This window comes from Ascaphus truei, chromosome 2, assembly GCF_040206685.1.
Source record: "Ascaphus truei isolate aAscTru1 chromosome 2, aAscTru1.hap1, whole genome shotgun sequence".
Taxonomy (NCBI): domain Eukaryota; kingdom Metazoa; phylum Chordata; class Amphibia; order Anura; family Ascaphidae; genus Ascaphus; species Ascaphus truei.
In genome coordinates this window covers 59,444,355-59,463,175 of record NC_134484.1, presented here as the reverse complement: position 1 = coordinate 59,463,175, position 18,821 = coordinate 59,444,355, and the positions used below count along the sequence as shown (strand labels likewise).

Sequence of the window (18,821 nt, the reverse complement as noted above, 5' to 3'; positions counted from 1 at the left end):
CCTAGTTGGTAGAACCAGCATAGTTCTGTTATGGAAAAGCACATTGTATGGTGAAAAAAAGATGTTTTGGTGTATCAAACAGTACTGCTTTAAGCCCCTCATGAGGTACTACTGTGCAGCACCATATGTGATCTTTACATTCCAAAAATATAAATCAGTAAGGATTGTCTATCTCTGACAGCATCACTTTAAAACGCTTTTGCCTTAAATGGCTATTTTATATCGATTTTGAAAAACAACTGAAGAATAAACGATGAAAAAGCAGTCAATAGCACTTATATTACCATAATCTTTACTACAAGTTATAAACATTAAAGAAGAAAATTATAGTACATTTTGGCATCACCACCCAGCTTTAATGCTCATCGTCATCTTCCTGGGAGATGGCCACAGGAATTGTTAGCTGTTTGAAGCAGGTGTTACTTTTGTAGCCCCTGTAAGAAATCGTGGGCTACCTATCCTTCTCCTACTGGAGTAAGCCCTGTTAAGGGCAGGCACCAGTAGTAATCATGGGTTTTTCCCCCACCAAGCCCTGCCTTGAGTGATAGAGGTAGGCCCCTGACTCTGTGGCAGGCCTGAGACAGAGGGGAGGTCCTGCTGACATCATAAGGGGCAGGGCTGTATCTATTTAGTGGGCTGCTCCTGGTGTGTCTGTGTTCAGTCTGAGAGTCTGTTGGAGTTGAGAGAAAAGGAGAGTTCTGTCTGGGAGCTGGAGAGTGTGTGTGAAGAGTCCTGCCCTGGCAGTTGTGCAGGAGTGAACCAAGAGAGTGGAGAGTGCTGGAGCAGAGAGAGCATGATCTGGAAGTGGCAAGGAGACAGGACAGAAGACACTCAGCCATACTGAGTAGAGCTGATAGCACTAAGTGCGGTGGACAATGCCCCTCACCTTGCAGATTGGGTGATTGGGGAGATCTAACCTCACCCAGAGGGCCTACCCTTGGGTGGAGGTAGGGGCATTGAAGTCCCAAACAGCCCATCCTCCTAGGGTACAGCCTGGAGGAGATTAGGGGAAGAATATACCTGTACGTTTGGAAGCACTGTTGTACATGAACTGCTGCTGCTGCTGTGTGCTGTATCATTGCTACAAGGACAATAAAGACATTGCTGGTTTTATATAAAAAGAGACTGTGTGTGTGAGATTGGAATCTCTCGCCCTGGGACCAGGGCTTTCTCTGGGAAGATTCCAACCTATCCCCTAGGTTTCGCCAGAGAATGGAGGCGCTGCACCACCACCACTAAAGATGAAGGCATATACCCCAGAAGCTTGGTCCTGTCATCCCTCACACCAACGCGGGAGACTCAGGCCCTCCTGTTCCAAGGAGGTATGCACCACCATAGTACATGTAGCCAGCCCTCACTACACTCTAGAGGTCCAATCTGCGGGGGAACATGGGTTACACTTTCTTTGACCTTTATCTATTTACATGTATGTCCCTGTATTGTACTGTATACAGTTTGCATAATCAAGCCCTGTATTTTTATGCATTCCGTGCATGCTGATAATGCTACTGTAGTGCCGACAAGTATTCTAAAACAAATCTGGGGCTATCACCAACAAGACCCAGGTACATGCTGTTACATGCTGCAACCTTACAGTGACATTTCTGCAGACAGACTAATGGCCCATCGGATTAACAGCGGGGGTCCCTGGCAGTCCCACTCAAACTGAATGGGACTGCCAGGGACCGCTGCTGTGTTAATCCGATGGGCCATTAGTCTCTGCAGAAATGTCACTGAAATGTTGCAGCATGTACCTGGGTCTTGTTGGTGATAGCCCAAGATTTTCCAAGGCAAGTTTAAGGCAAGTTTTAGAATACTCGTCGGCGCACCCATACAGCTGGAGTGGCGCATTCCAGGTATCTGCCAGGTACATACCGGGTATTTGCTCGAATAAAGTGTGTCGGTGCAGTATACAGCTGTGCATGCGCAGTTGGTGCTGTACACACACAATTAGTATTATATTTAAAACGAGAATGCAAAATAATATTTATACAAAATGCACATTCAGTATAATTAAACTGGAAGTTAAATGATTATTAACTATATTGTTCGGTTACAATTTGCTAAAAAATACTAACTAACCCCTATTTTAAGTAAGTTTGGCCAGCTCTATTGCAATTGTAATTTTTGGCTTTAAAAAGAAAATAAATGTAAAAAAAAAAATCCCATTTAACATTAGACATAACGGTTACAAAATTCGATCTGCTCAAAGGTGGACAATTATCGGAAGAGAGTGCAAGATATATAGAAGTACATGTGCACCCGAAAATGAAAAGATACTTACAGGTTCTGAAACCCAATGGTAAAATCCTATAAAAATTCAAGGGAAAAAGGGTAGCACTCCAAGTGGTCAAGTGGTTAATATTTATTCATCCAACGTTTCGGTCCAACACAGCAAAATCTTTCTCGAGATTTTTGTGGGCAGTGAAGTGGGCCTACTCCCCTTCTAACTTTGGGATAAAAAGATGCAGTACGCCTTTCACAGAAAAATACATTCGCTGGCATACTGTAACATTCTTATTTTTGGACGCAATCAGACATGCTTCATTTATTGTTTATGATTTCTGTACAACAATGTGCAAATTCTGCATTTTATCTCTAGAATATCATCTGACCTTATCTCTTCCAGCAGATTCCTGAAACTATAATCTCTTTGAGGGGAAAAATGAAGTGAAGTTGAAAAAGCTTGTATGATAAACACAGCAATATTACTTAGCAAAGTAGATTCACTTGCATAGTGAACACAGCATCTAATTATATACAGTACCACGTGTACTGAAAAATGTACACTAGCAGTGTGGCATATTATTATCCAGCCCAAAAGATATAGATTTCTACCTATGTCTGGAAGTATAGATAACACAATTTAAGTGACTTTTTTCTGTCTGAACAAGTTAAACAAATTAGTTTTTACATTCAACTCATTAATAGATCAGGCATAATCTATTTTTCCAATACAAAAATCCACAAGAATGTCATCATTTGCTGTTACAGAATGTGAAAAATATGCATAATTTCAGTTTCAGTACCTACAATTCTTCTAGTTTTCTACTTTTCTTGGAAAATAAATTGGTATTTAAGTTATAAACCTTTATAAATTCCGGAACATGAGCAAAACCTCATTAGAGCTGTGGTAAATGACTTTGTTTATTATAATAAAATATGTTTATATTAATGAGATTATCTGGGGGACAGATACAGTACCAGTCACTATAAGAACTGACAAATCAGTAATACATAAGACATAACAAGAACAGCAGTCTTGAATACATTTTTATAATTTAATTTATGCTTTGCTGCATTGATTTGATAGCTGAAATGTTTACATTAAAACAACATTGTACGTCTGGCATTAAATATAGAAAACTCCTCAACTCAATGTGTTAGTATAAATGTATTACAATATGGTTTTAGTAGTTTTCGGGTCTTTTTTTCTACATTTTAGAACGTATTCTGACTGCAAAAAAAAAGTATGAAAAAATTAACAGAATCATAGAAGTTAGAGAGTAAACAAACTAATTATGAAAAGACCCCCTGCTGCAGGGGGCTTAGCGGTACCTTGCCTGTGGTCCTACTACAAAGCGGCGCAATTGAGCCACATTGTTCAATGGCATTCCAACCCTGCATTGAAAAGATGGGTGGATCTAGAAAGGGCAATTTGCGCCCCAATAGAGCTGAAATCCTTGATTTGGCTCCCCAAAATAGCACGCACAGGTGCTGACATTCCGCTTTCCTCTGTGACCAACTCGCTGACAATATGGAACACGTCAAAGCACAGTCACTCCCTTACCACTAAAAATTCCCTGATGTCCCTCCTTTGGGGGAACTCCGACTTTGCTCCGGGCCTGCAGTACGGTAGTACCTCTAGTTGGATAAAGGCCAGTTATATGCGTCTCAGGGATCTGGAGGGAATTGGTAAAAAAATTAAATCATTCGAACATATTAGATCTGAAAAGAATATTCCCCACTCTGAATTTTTCAAATACCTCCAGATCCGAGCATTCTACAATAAATTAGCCCCTTACCCAGCACTGACTAATTTTGAAAAGCTCTGTCTGGTAGAATCAGACACTTCGGGACTCACATCGCAGTTATATGGGGAGGTGGTCGGTTCTGGGGTCCCCGAGCAGAGACACCCGAGATATAGATCCCAGTGGGAGTCCGACCTAGGAGAATCCCTGGAAGACGAGGATTGGAACAAAATCTATCTAGCAGCTGCCAAAAGCTCAATTTGCGCCACACTTAAGGAGAATGCATATAAGGTCCTAATGAGATGGTACCACACCCCGCTAAAATTAGCAAGGTATGTGCCGGGACTCTCCCCGCTGTGCCCTCGACAGTGTGGAGAGTCGGCTGACCTGTTACATATGCTGTGGTCTTGCCCACGGATCGCCCCTCTCTGGGAAGAAATTCGAGATTGGACTCAGAGGATCTTGGGCCTCCCGATTCCTCTAGACCCATGGCTGTTCTTGTTGAACAGACCACTAGAAGGGCTCTCAAGAGCAAGCAATAAACTAATTGGGCATATTGCCCTAGCGACCCGGTGCGAGATCGCAGTAGTATGGAAACTTAATGAAACCCCATCCATTCCCAAGATTCGAAACAGAATTTGGTTTGTCTGCCAGATGGAAAAGTTTACGAGTCTGGTTAATGACACTGGCATCAACTATCTAAAAATCTGGATACCGTGGCTAGCCCAAACAGACATCCCCGGGGTGGAGCGCGACACAATATGGCATTGATAGTTCGAGGTGCATTCTCCTTCGGTGGGTTAAAGACCTTATTCCACTTCCACACAAAGGCCTCAGGTGCCACGTTCAACTAGACAAAGAGGTTCCTCAATAACAATGATGTGAAGATGGGCTCCAATAAACAGTCTTCAGAAACTCCATCCGCAATCCTATCATCCCACCCCCCTCCCCCTTTCAGTAGTCCCACCACTACCATCCTTCTCCGTCCTGTGTCACCCCCCCCCCCCCCCATCACCTGGTAAATTGTTATGCATGATACTCAAATACGCAAACGATTTACCTACCGAGAATTTTGATGATGTCTGAGTCAGTCTTGTCTTTTGTTTTCTTGTCGTCACCCCTAGTGCAATATATCACTTTTTCATGTTAGCTGAATTTTATTCTAATTGCTTATATGAGTGTCATGTTATACTTTGTTCCTGTACCTTACCTCAATAAAAATACAAATTATAAAAAAAAAAGAATCATAGAAGTTAGACATTATCCAAGATGTTACAAATCTACAACATTTAATAATATACCTTGTGTTTCTACTCACTCCTTTCGTTTAGATTGTATGTAGCATCCACCTTACCTACTGCACCAGTGTATGTCAATGGATTTGGTTATTTTTGTCTTTCACACCACATTGTATTGCTGGTACTTTTGAAATAATTTATAACAAATAAATATTATGTTAAAACTTTTTTTTAATGATCTAATGGTTTATACTGTATTAAGTTTTTTTCACTTGGAACACAGTTTGGCTACAGAGCACTACAGTATGTAAGTTAAGTTAAAGCAGCGAAACATGCTACATTTCTTTTTAAATAATAACTATTTTTTTAATTAAAGGTTTGAAGCCGGGGTCTCTGTATCTGAACTGTGTTAATTTCAGTTCCGGGAACCACTTACTTCAAGAGATACTTACTTAGTAGGTGCTGCCCGTATCACTGTGAAGTTTAAATGTCCCGGTCACGCTGGCCAAAAAGGAGCCGCAACGGCTGTCACAAGGTCCTTATTGACCCATGTGACGCTGGACATTTAAAGCCACCATTATGTTAGGCACACAATTTCTCTGACTGCAGAGATACCAGCACACCTTCGGAGGTAATCATCTCTGGAAGCCGGGGGTCCCCAGAGCTGAAATGAACACCGTTCAGTTCAGGAGACCCCCTGCTTTATTCCTGTAATTAAAAAAATGAAAACTATGCATCATGTTTTGCTGCGTTAAGTACGATTTTAGTGTGTTGGAGCTATTTTGGGAAAATACACATTTTTGCTGGAAAGCTAGCTGGTCATCTCCACTCAAAATCTTACCCTTTTTCTCTCAATCACTAGGGAAAGGAGGGTCTCGAGATGGATGGTTGTAGGATCAACACACAATGTTGTTTTGGTTGTGGTCATACTTTATATTTTCTGCTCTTTTATTTATTTTTGTTTTTTTTAATGCAAGGCCTAAGGATATGGATGCACAGTAATCATATGCCAGATCTTAATGATAACATTCACTTCATTTTAAGTCTAGGGCCTCTCACACTAACAATGGACCGTCGTACAACATAAACGTATATCTCGCTTCATTTTTTAACGTTTAAAATTATCTCCCTTAACATAAAGGGGGCTAACTGTCCCAGGAAAAGGAGGTTAGCATTGTCCAAGTATAAAAGATGGGGACGGAGAGATGATTTGCGTGCAAGAAACTCACTTTAAAGAGTCAGACATGTTAAAATGTAACCAGGTTTTCTCGAGCTCAGCTGATGTTACAAAAAAATGGGGTTGGTATCTTGATACGTAAGAAACTCCCTTTCTTGATGAAAGACTTAAAGGTGGTCCAAGAGTGTAGATACAAAGTGAGAAAAGGTACAATACAGATTACTATCCACACTTTCGCTAATTTGTACACCCCAAGCACTTCTTAGCGATCATACGCAATTTTAAGTAGGGTACCAAGTTTGGGAGGAGACTTCAACCCAACTATAGATAGTTCCTCAGGAAAATCATCACTACCTAAACATTAAATTAGGTCCATAAATAAAACCCTTTTCTCATACCATTAATTAGACACATGGAGGATATTTAACACCACTGCTAGGTATTACTCCTTCTCAATCCCTCTCAGAACATACACAAGGTTAGATTACTTCTTTGTTGAATAGAGAAACTTTGAACTGGTTAAGGGTGTAGAAATATGGCTTATTATGTGGTTTGACCATGCCCCTATCGAGTTACCTTTAGCTTCTGGGGGGCGCAAATCTAACTGGTCATTGAGGCTTATTGAGTCTCTCCTAAAAGATTCCATTATATTTGACAAATTTAGAACTACAGTACGCTGTCAGAATACTGTCAAAGTCATCTAGCCTAAGACAATTCAACACCTTTTAATTGGGAAGCACACAAATTTGTGAATTGAGGGGAACTAATTAAATTAGCCACCCACAAGAAAAAACAAAGAGCAATGGACAAAGTAACCCCAAAAACACAGGAGATAGAATCAGAACATAAACAAACACTAAATGCTGAGGTTGGGCTACAGCATATACACATTAGGGCAATGTTTAGGACTATATCAAAGCACTCTGGATTATTTCAGTATCATCAATGGCACAAGGAAGAAATTGTCTCTTCCCCCCTTGATTTTTTCTCTAATAGTTGAGCCTCTAGCAAAAAGTATAAGAGTGAACCTGGACATTACTGGAATCCACATAGCACAAAGATCACACATATTGTCTATGTACACAGACAATGTTCTGCTAACTCTGATGAACAGTTTGATATTGATACCTTGATATTGATCACCTTGATACCTTGAAAGGAAAGGTATACAGGGATATACCAAATAAGTAAACATGGGAAGAATGTTGATCCAGGGAGTAATCCGATTGCCAATTCTTGGAGTCAGGAAGGAATTTATTTTTCCCCTTATGAGATATCATTGGATGATATGACACTGGTTTTTTTGTTTGCCTACCTCTGGATCAATAAGTAAGTATAGATATAGGATAAAGTATCTGTTGTCTAAATTTAGCATAGGTTAAACTTAATGGATGGATGTCTTTTTTCAACCGCATCTACTATGTAACTATGTAACTATGATGCCCAATGTTATGAAAGAGTTACAAGCTTTCAGTGACATCTCTAACTTTAAGATGAATTGCTCCAAATCGGAGGCCATTAACATTTCCCTCTAGGATAACCACTTAGACATGTTGCAAAAGAACTTCCCAATCTGGTGGTGTACATCAGCGGGGTGTTTGTATCCCCCTAGGCTAGTGGACCTTTTGTAGCAACATTTCCCTAGATTAATAAAAGCGAACAAAGGGGATCTAAAAGAGTGCATTTCATGGATAGGGGGATTCATGTAATAAAAATGCACATATGCGGAGTGTTCTCTATGTCCTTCAAACCATCATGATTAAATGAATGAGACAATTTCTCAAACCACTCCAGTTTCTGGTCGACAAATTAATCTGGCAAAACAAACCTAGAGGCAGATGGCCAGCCGGGGATCCCATGTTTTAATAGCTACTATATGTCGAATTAATTAGTTACAGATGCAGCGGCTGTTATTCGATCATTTCACGCGTTGTATACCTCGGAAAACCCATGTCATGGCGTGTGATTTCTTCCAACCTTACCACAATAAGATGTGTGTTGACTCGTGTTTTATCGAGTGCAGAAAATGGCATTTTAGTGTTCTTGTTTTTAAACACCTGCAAATTGACACAGTAGCACAGTACTGTACACTTTACAATTCATTCATTTCTGCCACGGATTCGCGATGAATTGCACCCAAAGAAATCAGAATCCATGAAATTGAAACAAATCAACCGCGGTAAACACAGGTGTGCCTGGTGTGATTGGCGGCGTGAATACCGCGTGGACTATAGCAGAGCACACGAAAACGGCTACGTGAAATGTTCAACTAACGGCCGCTGCATCTGTACGTTCTAGATTGGCATGCTAACAACAGCAACTGTAAGCTATGTTTGTAGATAAGATTCTACCTTAAACACACTTTGAGTAAAGGCTTCATGGGGTAAGGGTTAACAGTGGCAGAACAGACAATTGGTAGGCTTCCTACACTAACACAAGTCTCTCATTTTAACACAGCTCACCCAATTCTAATCCATTTTTAGATGCCTTGAGGCCACAGGACCCTATTTGGGGGAGGCAAACAAGAGCGCTTTGTGCGGGCCTGGGAGACAGAATTCAACTCAGAAATCGAACTAATTCAGTGCTAATCGCCATACACACAGTCATAGGGGTAAACTTATCTAAGGATCTCTGGATAACTCTCCTTAACAGAGACAAATTCAACAATTACAAGATTAAAAGGAACCTGTTATTGCATTTACTAAATGTAGCAAGGGGGCTATCCTTACTTTCTGGAAGAAAATATCTGGACCCAACTTAGAGGTCTGGACTCAGAATGTGGGATACTGTACCTACAACATTGAAGAGACTCACCATTCTCTTGCATGATTCCATGGACAATTTCGAGGCCATATGGCAACCACGGCCAAAAGGGGATTATATACCTCACCTTGTCTATGGATTAGCCCTGTCATTGGTACACGCCCAAATCATAGGCTAACCAGTGTCCATATTCCACAGTTCATAGGCCCTTGCTCTTCTATTTTTATTATTATTAGTTTGTCTTAGTCCAGAAAGTCAAAATTGGTACTACATTAATCTTCACTCTGTTTTTCTTTTTGTAATAGAATTTAGTATTATGTTTAATGTCTTTTATGTCTTGTCGATCCTTTAATGAGATTATATGATACAATACTATTATTACTATTTTATGTCGCTTTGATTAATACTGCATTTTCTTCTGTATATTACCCACTCTGAATAAATCTATTAAAGAAATAACTTACGAAAAACGGAAATAGAAAACCTGCATCACATTAATCAAAGAAAAGGGTCGTGGAAGATTCAATTGGATTCTATGCTTTGATAAAAATGATGGATTTTTGCTCCTGTTTTGCAGGTGGGAGAGTATAATATATAGCCCCTCTATGGGAGCTATTTACTATAATCTACCGGCACCAAAAAAATCCATTGGTTTTCCATCAGGTTTGCAGTCGGGAGACTTTAGTAAATTGATCCTTAAATTCCTTCCATTTGGACAACATTGTCAGCAATTTTTCCATCAACAGTTAAAGTCTACTCTTTAATTTGTGCTTTTTAGGAGGACAACTCTGGTGTACAACTACCAAGTCTATCGCTGAGGGGGAAGAGTTAATTGCCTTTGTTGTGGATTTTGACTCAAGGCTACAAGCTGCCACTCAGATGACTCTTACTGAGGGAATGTATCCTGCTCGCTTGCTGGATTCAATACAATTGCTTCCTCAACAAGCTGCTATGGCCTCTATACTGCCTACAGCTATTGTCAACAGTAAGTGTCATATAATATACTAGATATTTTGGGATTTGTTAACATTACTCTGAAAAACAACTAAAACACACTATATTGTCAATGAGAACAAGTAATTAAGCTTTCCCCCAAATGTATCATGTTACATTACCGGTTAACACATCCACACGGACACTGACTCCTATTGACTTGAATGGAAGTTGACGCCTGTTCGGGTGTGTTACCCCAGAATGGAGTTTGATGAATAACCCGCTTAAAGCTTGTTAAAAAAAACAAGATGAAGAATTTTTTTTTTTAATTATAAAAAAAGGAGTTGCACTTTTAACTCATCAGATTGTAACTTGCAAATATATCTGCTAATTAGAAAAAAAAATCAGAACGGTTTCCAACATTATTATTATTATTATTATTATTATTATTATTATTATTATTACTACACTGTAGGCTTGAACACAGCATGAATCATTGAGATTGCAATTCCTCAACAAATTAGTTAAAAGTTTAAAAAAAACAAACTACATGAGGCATAATTGTTCGTTTTCAGTTCCAAGCACATAGAAACAGGGTTTTAAACCAGGAAGAGCGTACAATGGCCATCAGCAATACACAAAAAAGTCACAAGATCAATTTAGCTTTATCAGTAGAGATGAGCTAACCAGTCTGAATCCGTTCCGTGGATTTCCGTTACATTTTTTTACCAAAATCTGATCGGTCCCCCGAAGGCAAATTGGACACTAAACAAAATAAAGTACAGGGGAGGGAGACCTATTTTAGGAAGAGTCTCAAGTATATACAGTATATCCCCTGAAACCTCCGTTTAAACATAGGGAGAGACTCCTATGCTCAAAAAGAAGCACACCTGCGGGATATGCTAAGTATATTGAAATAACTCACATCCCACACTTCCTAAAAGGATTTTCATAAGAACTACTGTATATTGAGCATATATCTAAGGCACCTTGTGATGAATGGGATACTAGTGTTAGAACCAACAACCTTTGTTATTCTTGGCAGCAGTGCGTGCTAAAACGGCCCCACTGTCAAAGCATGTTTTTGAGCTCTACTGCTCACACCTGTACCCCTGTACCCCCCCTCCTCCCCAGCTTCTTTTAGAAGAAAAACACTTGCACTTCCTGGTTGACATTGCTAGTTCAATGTTCCTAGTGCATAAAAAGGAGCACACCTGAGAGATATGCCAATAACTGGACAGGTGTGAGCAGTAGAACTAGAAGAAGTATGCTGGGATGGTTTAGCTCACACTGCTAGAGCTACTTCCCAGATTAACAAAGGCGTGGGTTCTAATCCCGTTGGGCCCGACACCAGCACAGCTGCCTTGAACTTGTCAACTCAATGTGGTTGTTATGGAAATTGTTTAAGGAAGTGAGGGACGTGAGTCATTTAAAAAAACATTTTTTTTGGTGCCCAGAGGTCTCTCCCTATGTTATTTAGAGGGAGGTTTAAGGGCATATACTTGATACTCTATTTGAGAGAGGCTATTAATATAGGACGCATGTGTGATTTATAAAAAGCAAACCTGCCTTTTTGAGACGGATGAAAGGAACTGGACAATCCGCGGTGATTCGAATTCCGGCCAAAATGTTACCCATTTCTATTTATGAAGAGAATTGCCATTCAAAAAAGCACAGCTTGTTTATGAGCACATTTGCTTGAAGGGCACTATAATAAAAAAAACGTAATAATATAAACTAAATAATATAGCTTGACAGTTGTTGTATTATATCAGTACAGTATAAAACAATCATATTATTGGAGCAAATATGTAAATATGAAAAACACCTTTATTTACAATATAGAAACTTTACTTCCCAATGTATCCCAGTACTGTTGTGGGTACAGAATAATTAGGAAGATCTACATATATATATATATAATATATAATATACATAATATATAAGCATAATAAAAGTTAATAGTACAGTAGTCATAAAATATGAAATTGCCTGCTGAATGCTTCTAACAAAAATACAAATTTGAATGGGCGCATAGGAAAAAAATGATACAAAAACTGGACATTATTCAATTGAAAAAACATACATTAATTGATATTTGAGTGAAAGGATACACAATATGATCAATGTTAAATTGTATACAAACGCTTGCTTAGACTATAAGGATGTACATAGTGATGAGAAATCATATTCCTGTAGTTCAGTGTTTCCCAACTCCAGTCCTCAGGGAACCCCAACAGGTCAGGTCTTAAGGATATCCCTGCTCCAGCACAGGTGGCTTAGTCAAAATGACTGAGTCGCTGATTGACCCACCTGTGCTGGAGCAGGGATATCCTTAAGACCTGACCTGTTGGGGTTCCCTGAGGACTGGAGTTGGGAAATACTGCTGTAGTTAATAATACTAAATGTTTCAGAACGGTCAGCATTCGTTTGGCTAATGTACAGTGCATTGTCTTCTTTTGTGCTTTCATTTGTAGAAGATATATTTCCTTGCAAATCCTGTGGCATTTGGTATCGGAGTGAGCGTAACTTACAAGCACACCTCATGTATTACTGCAGTGGAATTCAAAGAGAAAGTGCTCAACAGCCTGAGGAAAATGAAGACAATTCCCATCAGATATCCAGTATCTGCCCTTTTCCACAATGCACTAAAAGTTTTTCTAACGCAAGAGCACTGGAAATGCACTTACATTCTCACAGTGGTAAGTATATAGGGATCAATGTCTTCCCATAATCAACAGAGAAATATAAGCTAGAACTGTAATTGTGGTTAATGCCAGAAACATATGTGTAGCAGGGTTCCCCTGCCCCCCTTACCCTCGATGCGGGAGAGGAGCAGGGGGAGGCTACAGGTGGCTACGACAGGTCACAGTGTCTGCCGGTGGGGTGCTGGAAGGGTGCGACGCCGGTGGGGGACTGCGTGTGGTCAAGGAGGCTGCTTTGATGCTACGAACACCGGTACAGGGCGCCACCATCTTTGATTGGGCGCGCATGCGCAGAGGGAGCTTGCGCATGTGCAGAAGAGTTCCAGCACCCCGGCAGCCATTAGAGAGTGGCGCGCATGCACATTGATATAGCAATTGCGGTGGCCATCTTAGACATGCTCTGCAGGGGAACTACAAGCCCTATATTGCTTAGGGGCGGTGTACCACGTGGGCAATGTTAGTCAATAGAGTTACCCAGTTTCTCTGAGGGACAATGGATACATTTGGTGTGCTTAGAGCGCGAGGTGGCAGTTGGAGCCAGGACACAGAAGGGGAAGGTAGGGTCTGGGTGTCAGTGACTCCCAGACTAGGCCAGATTGCCCCTTAGGTCCCAGATAGGGCCCACTCACGTGAAGATTGTGGCTGCTACAGGGAAAAGCCCTTAGATAGGGACAATTCACTATTAGCTGGTCAGTGATAGGCATCAGCAGCAGAACGCTGCGCAGTGAATTGCAGTCTGGGTGGTCTGGGACAAGACCACCACTGTATTATCAGAGAATCTTAAACGGGATACCCTCCAATGGGAGTTCACCCTACGCAGAGGCGGACGCCTTCACGGACGACGTCGCTGGATCAGCCGATCCCTCTTTGCTATTCAGCAGTACCTGGGTGCTAGAGCACCTGGGCAGGTACCTCAACAAGTGCACCAACAGTTCACGGGATAGCACTATTCCACACACTTTTGGGTGGGCCCTGACATTGGGCGAAAAGGACATCAGTAGTATTGGTGCCAAGCACCCTATGTACTTTGGGGACACTCACATGGTATATTGGGGTGGAGGTGATGTACTGTGCGGTAAAGGCACTATGTTATTGTTAAGTAAAGCGTTATTATATACCTGTGTGGGTGTAATACACGTACAGTCCTCCTGTTTATGTATGTCTCCTTTCACAGAAATTACAGTAGATTGTAATTTATTTGGGGAAGAGTATCACTATTTTCAATTTCTTTTTTATGAATAAATATGTAATATGTAAAGCATGGTATATATTTAAAGTGCTACATTCATGACTGATGCTATAGAAATTAACATGTTCTGTTTCTGTTTTGAAAAAGTATATCGTACAATTAATATTCTTTGCAAAACTTACCATCAGCCTTAAGGATGTAGTTAACTCACATTTCTGTAAATTGTGACAAGCCTGATTAATACTCCTGGCATGTTAGCTTGATTCACCTTATCTTAGACCCGCATACTGAGTTTGTTATGTAAATGATATAAATATTACAGAGAATCTATCACGCTGCTGCATTGGTTAAAAAAACAGAAACAGCACGTCAGGATGTATATTGTTTCAATGTTCACATGACTTTACCAGTTTTTTGCAATGCATTTAATCTTTCTTAGCTATCTGATTTACACATATATTTATATATTTCTTAATCACAGGTGTTAAAGTTGAAGAGTTCCTTCCTCCTGGGGCCAGTCTGAAATGCACAGTTTGTAACTACACTGCAGAATCTGTGATTAACTTTCACAAACACCTGTTCTCACATCTTACTCAAGCTGCCTTCAGATGCAATCAGTGCCATTTTGGCTTTCAAACTCAGAGGGAACTCCTACAGCACCAGGAGCTTCACGTCCCTGGAAGTAAACTACAACGAGAACCTGACACTGAACACTCTCCCAGTGGCAATGAAGCAAATGTACAACACACGCCAGAGCTGTTGAATAAAAATGAAACCCTACAAAGCCAAAAGACTGTGCAGAATAAAGATCCAAGCTCTGACAGTGAGCCGGATAAGTGTGAAAATAAACCACATCTTTTTCTCTCAAACCAGAGACCAGAAGCGACAATTAAAAATGTATTTTCATATACTAAAATAAAATCGGAGCCATCTAGCCCCAGGCTTGCTTCCTCCCCAGTGCAGCCCATTATTGGACCATCCTTCCCAATGGGACCTTTCCTTTCCCAGTTTGCTTTTCCACATGATATCACGGTGGTTCCTCAAGCCTCAGAAATACTAGCGAAGATGTCTGAACTGGTACATAGAAGGCTAAGACATGGCAGCAATAACTATCCTCCAGTAATTTACAGCCCCTTGATGCCAAAAGGGGCTACATGCTTTGAGTGCAATATTACCTTCAATAATTTGGACAATTACTTGGTTCATAAAAAACACTATTGCAACAACCGATGGCAGCAGATAACCAAGTCATCAGATTTTTCCAACGTTACTGAGAAGATACAAGAAGCTGTGAGCCCCACCAATGCTCAAAATTCACTAAACATTCTTAACACTTCTATTCATGCTTCTGACACTGATAGTCAGCTTTTGCAAACATCCTCCATTAACTCTAGCACTGTTTTAGATTTGTTAGGCTCCAGTGTTAAACCTCGTGAAAAGGAATTTGTATCTGAAGTCAAAAAGGTATCCAATGTTAATACAAATGATGAGAAGATTAATGGAAACCCTGCTGAGGTTAAGAACTCCAGTGCTCCCCAGTTAGATGGCGATGATCCAAACAAAACAACATGTGACGCCTGCAATATTACATTTAGTAGGCAAGAAACATTTATGGTTCATAAACAATACTACTGCGCAACACGCCATGACCCTCCATTAAAGAGATCTGCTGCAAACAAAGTGCCTGCCATGCAGAGAAATATGCGCACTCGGAAGCGAAGAAAGATGTATGAGATGTGTCTCCCAGAGCCAGAGCAGAGGCCACAACTAGTTCAACAACATTTTCTTAAAGTAACTAACCTTGGCAATCCATGTATATCTGCACAAGAGTCAGCAGAGGGACTGGGAGAATGTTATCACCCCAGGTGCGATATCTTTCCGGCAGTGGTTCCAAAGCATTTGGAAGCTTCACTTTCAATTAATAAATGCGTTCCAGTTGTGAAATGTGAGACTCCGCATTCTACAATTTCCTCTCTGGAGATGGATGCGCCCATAGACCTCAGCAAAAAATGTTTATCACAATCAGACAGGGTATCCACATCTCCAAAACGACTTCTGGACTACCATGAATGCACAGTATGTAAAATAGGTTTTAATAAAGTCGAAAACTACCTTGCCCACAAGCAAAATTTCTGTCCTGTCACAGCCAGTCAGCGCAATGACATTGAACATCTGGAGAATAAAGTGTTTCAGAATACAGAAAGTGAAAGAAGCAGTCCTGAAGTCAATTTTGAAAGAAACATTATAAAATGTGAAAAGAACAGAAACTCAAAACAGTCTTCACCTAATGGGAACTTGTTTTCTACACACTTAGCGACTCTTCAAGGTCTTAAAGTCTTTAGTGAAGCAGCCCAGCTTATCGCTACGAAAGAAGAAAACAAAAATATGTTTTTTTCACAATGCCTTTACCCAGGAGCAATAAAAAAAGCGAAAGGAGCAGATCAGCTTTCTCCGTATTATGGAATCAAGCCAAGTGATTACATTTCTGGTTCTCTTGTTATTCACAATGCGGATTTAGATCAAAGCACAAATGCAGGAAGTGATTCTCCCAAAAGCCAGATACCCTCAAATGGATGTTCTTTGCTAAAGAAAGAGTCGCTCCCATTATTGCCAAAAAACAGAGGCATGGTAATAGTTAATGGAGGCTTAAAACAAGAGGAGAGATCAACAGTAAATTCACAGCAAGAAAACATTTCCCAGAATCCTCAGGAAGAAGATGGATGCAAATCTCCATCCTGGGTTTCTGAAAAACCTATAACAGCCAACGAAAATGTTTCTCCACCAATTCCTCCTACTGAGGATCAGGTATCAAGCTTAACAAAAAATGTCAACGGCTCCAGTGCAGCCCCTTCAAGTGGAAAGTATTGCCGCCTGTGTGATATCCAGTTTAACAATCTTTCAAACTTTATTACTCACAAAAAGTTTTACTGCTCATCACATGCAGCAGAACACGTCAAATGAACTATCATCTGACATTTTCTACCACAATTGAAATGTTGTTTCATGCAGTCAGATAAAAGATGCTGCTTAAATTACATCTGGACAATCAGGATATCTATTCATTCTAAATGACTTGAAGATTTAAGGTGTTATTCCATTAAAGTTTATTCGTAAAAGTGTATTATTGGTGCCATTTTTTTTTCAAAATATTTATTTATACCAGCAGTGTTCATACATTTGTGCCCAGCACTGACTCCTGTGTTTGGAGCAATTTGCAAGGGAATATGTGTCCATCGTGGCTTGGCAGCACAGTACTCGCTGTTGGACTCAACTGTAGCTGTGGTTATGTTATTTTTTATTTAAAGAACTTTATATTAAAGTCATTTGTAATGTTATTGTATAGTTATTGTGTAGCACATATGGTTTGCACCTGTATAGTAGATTTTAAATAATATAGACACAACATTACAGAAAAGCATTTTAGGAATAGCTTCAAAAGCACTTGTGTATACTGACTTTCTTTTCTTCTATGCTGTTGCAGAAAGAGTAGATGTGTGTGCTAAAATATAATAGCAGTATTTCAAAAATATTTGCTCTACAAGGTAGCCTTACGATACCCATAAAAAAAAAATCTGGCTCCAATGGCACTTATATTTTAGCAGATACAATATGGTAGTCTTTAGGCTTTGCATTTGTATGTAGCAGTTTGTTCCAGTCCACTTTCTCAATCTAAAAACTGTATGTTAAATGAAGATGGAAATTCTTTTCTTGTATAGTAACTGTACTTTATTTTGCTGATGCATCTTTGTCTGAATTTTTAAATCTTTGCTGTTAAATGCAATACTTTATAATGAATGAACAAAAATTACCGGAAGCAGTGTTGTAAGTTATGGACTCGAGTCAACTCATTTTATCTTTTAAGAGAAGACAGTTAAAATCTAAACCCTAAACACAATGCTGCAAGTATGAATCTAATTCATATGTATTATATATTTACAGTAAATATAAGTGTAGCAATACTGCAGCTGGTGATCACAGAGATAATGTTCTACTTCTGATAGAAATAATTTCTCAACAAATGTTGTTACTATGCATGTCTATGGATGGAATAAAATTCCGGATCATTGGAGAAGTTTCATGGTATTTTTTTTTTATACTGCATTTCATTTGAATAGTTGACGTTATAAGTTTTAGGTTATGCACACACAATATAATGAAGAAAAGTGTTGTATTTTGGAAAATCTTTTCAAAGTAATATTACACTAAAAGTCGCCATGAGGTCCTGGATGCAGGTAAGTGTCCACTGCAGGGCTCGGCGCTCTGTACCCTTGCTGTGCACCTAAATGTTGACTCCCATTGAAGCTTTGGAGTGCTCAAGCACAGCAGATGCAAGGAGATCAGACACAAGTTTAACCCATGGGAGCACCAACACAGCGATCTTTTGCTAATTCTTATGTAATACTCGAATCAAGAAATTAATGCCTAAAATATATGTAACAAAGTATCGTATGGAAGGTGGGGATAATCAAGGATCTTAAACCAGTCACATTTAATAATATACTATATATTAAATATTTTTGTTCCCTGTAACCCTTTAAGTGGCCCGAAACATACAGTAGCTAATATGTCACGGTGCCTGGCACTCCGTGGACCCCATGTTATAGTAACTACAGACGAGACCATAAGTATGCTAAAGCTTGCCTTAAACTAGCCCGGTTACATTCTGGGTATGTGCTGGGTGTAACCTGGCTAGATTAAGGCAAGTTTAAGGCATTTCTGCATTGACTAATGACCCATAGGATTAACACAGCAGGGGTCCCTGGCAGTCCCATTCAGTTTGAATGGGACTGCCAGGGACCCCCGCTGTTAATCTAATGGGCCATTAATCAATGCAGAAATGCTGGG

The 18,821-nt window shown here is 39.9% G+C and overlaps 1 protein-coding gene across 6 annotated transcripts in view; it reads left to right on the top strand.

Annotated features, from left to right (window-relative positions):
* The window catches only part of ZFPM2 (zinc finger protein, FOG family member 2), a 400,907-nt gene extending 382,877 nt beyond the window's left edge, over window positions 1–18,030 (top strand). For 5 of the 6 annotated variants that reach the window (XM_075582494.1, XM_075582491.1, XM_075582489.1 and 2 more), the window contains 3 exons: window positions 9,928–10,134; window positions 12,560–12,784; window positions 14,458–18,030. In XM_075582494.1, coding sequence (XP_075438609.1) covers window positions 9,928–10,134; window positions 12,560–12,784; window positions 14,458–16,937 — 2,912 coding nt within the window. In that variant the 3' untranslated portion in view covers window positions 16,938–18,030. The remainder of the gene's footprint in view (window positions 1–9,927; window positions 10,135–12,559; window positions 12,785–14,457) is intronic. The other variant, XM_075582490.1, reaches the window with a different exon arrangement.
* Window positions 18,031–18,821: the final 791 nt, after the last annotated feature.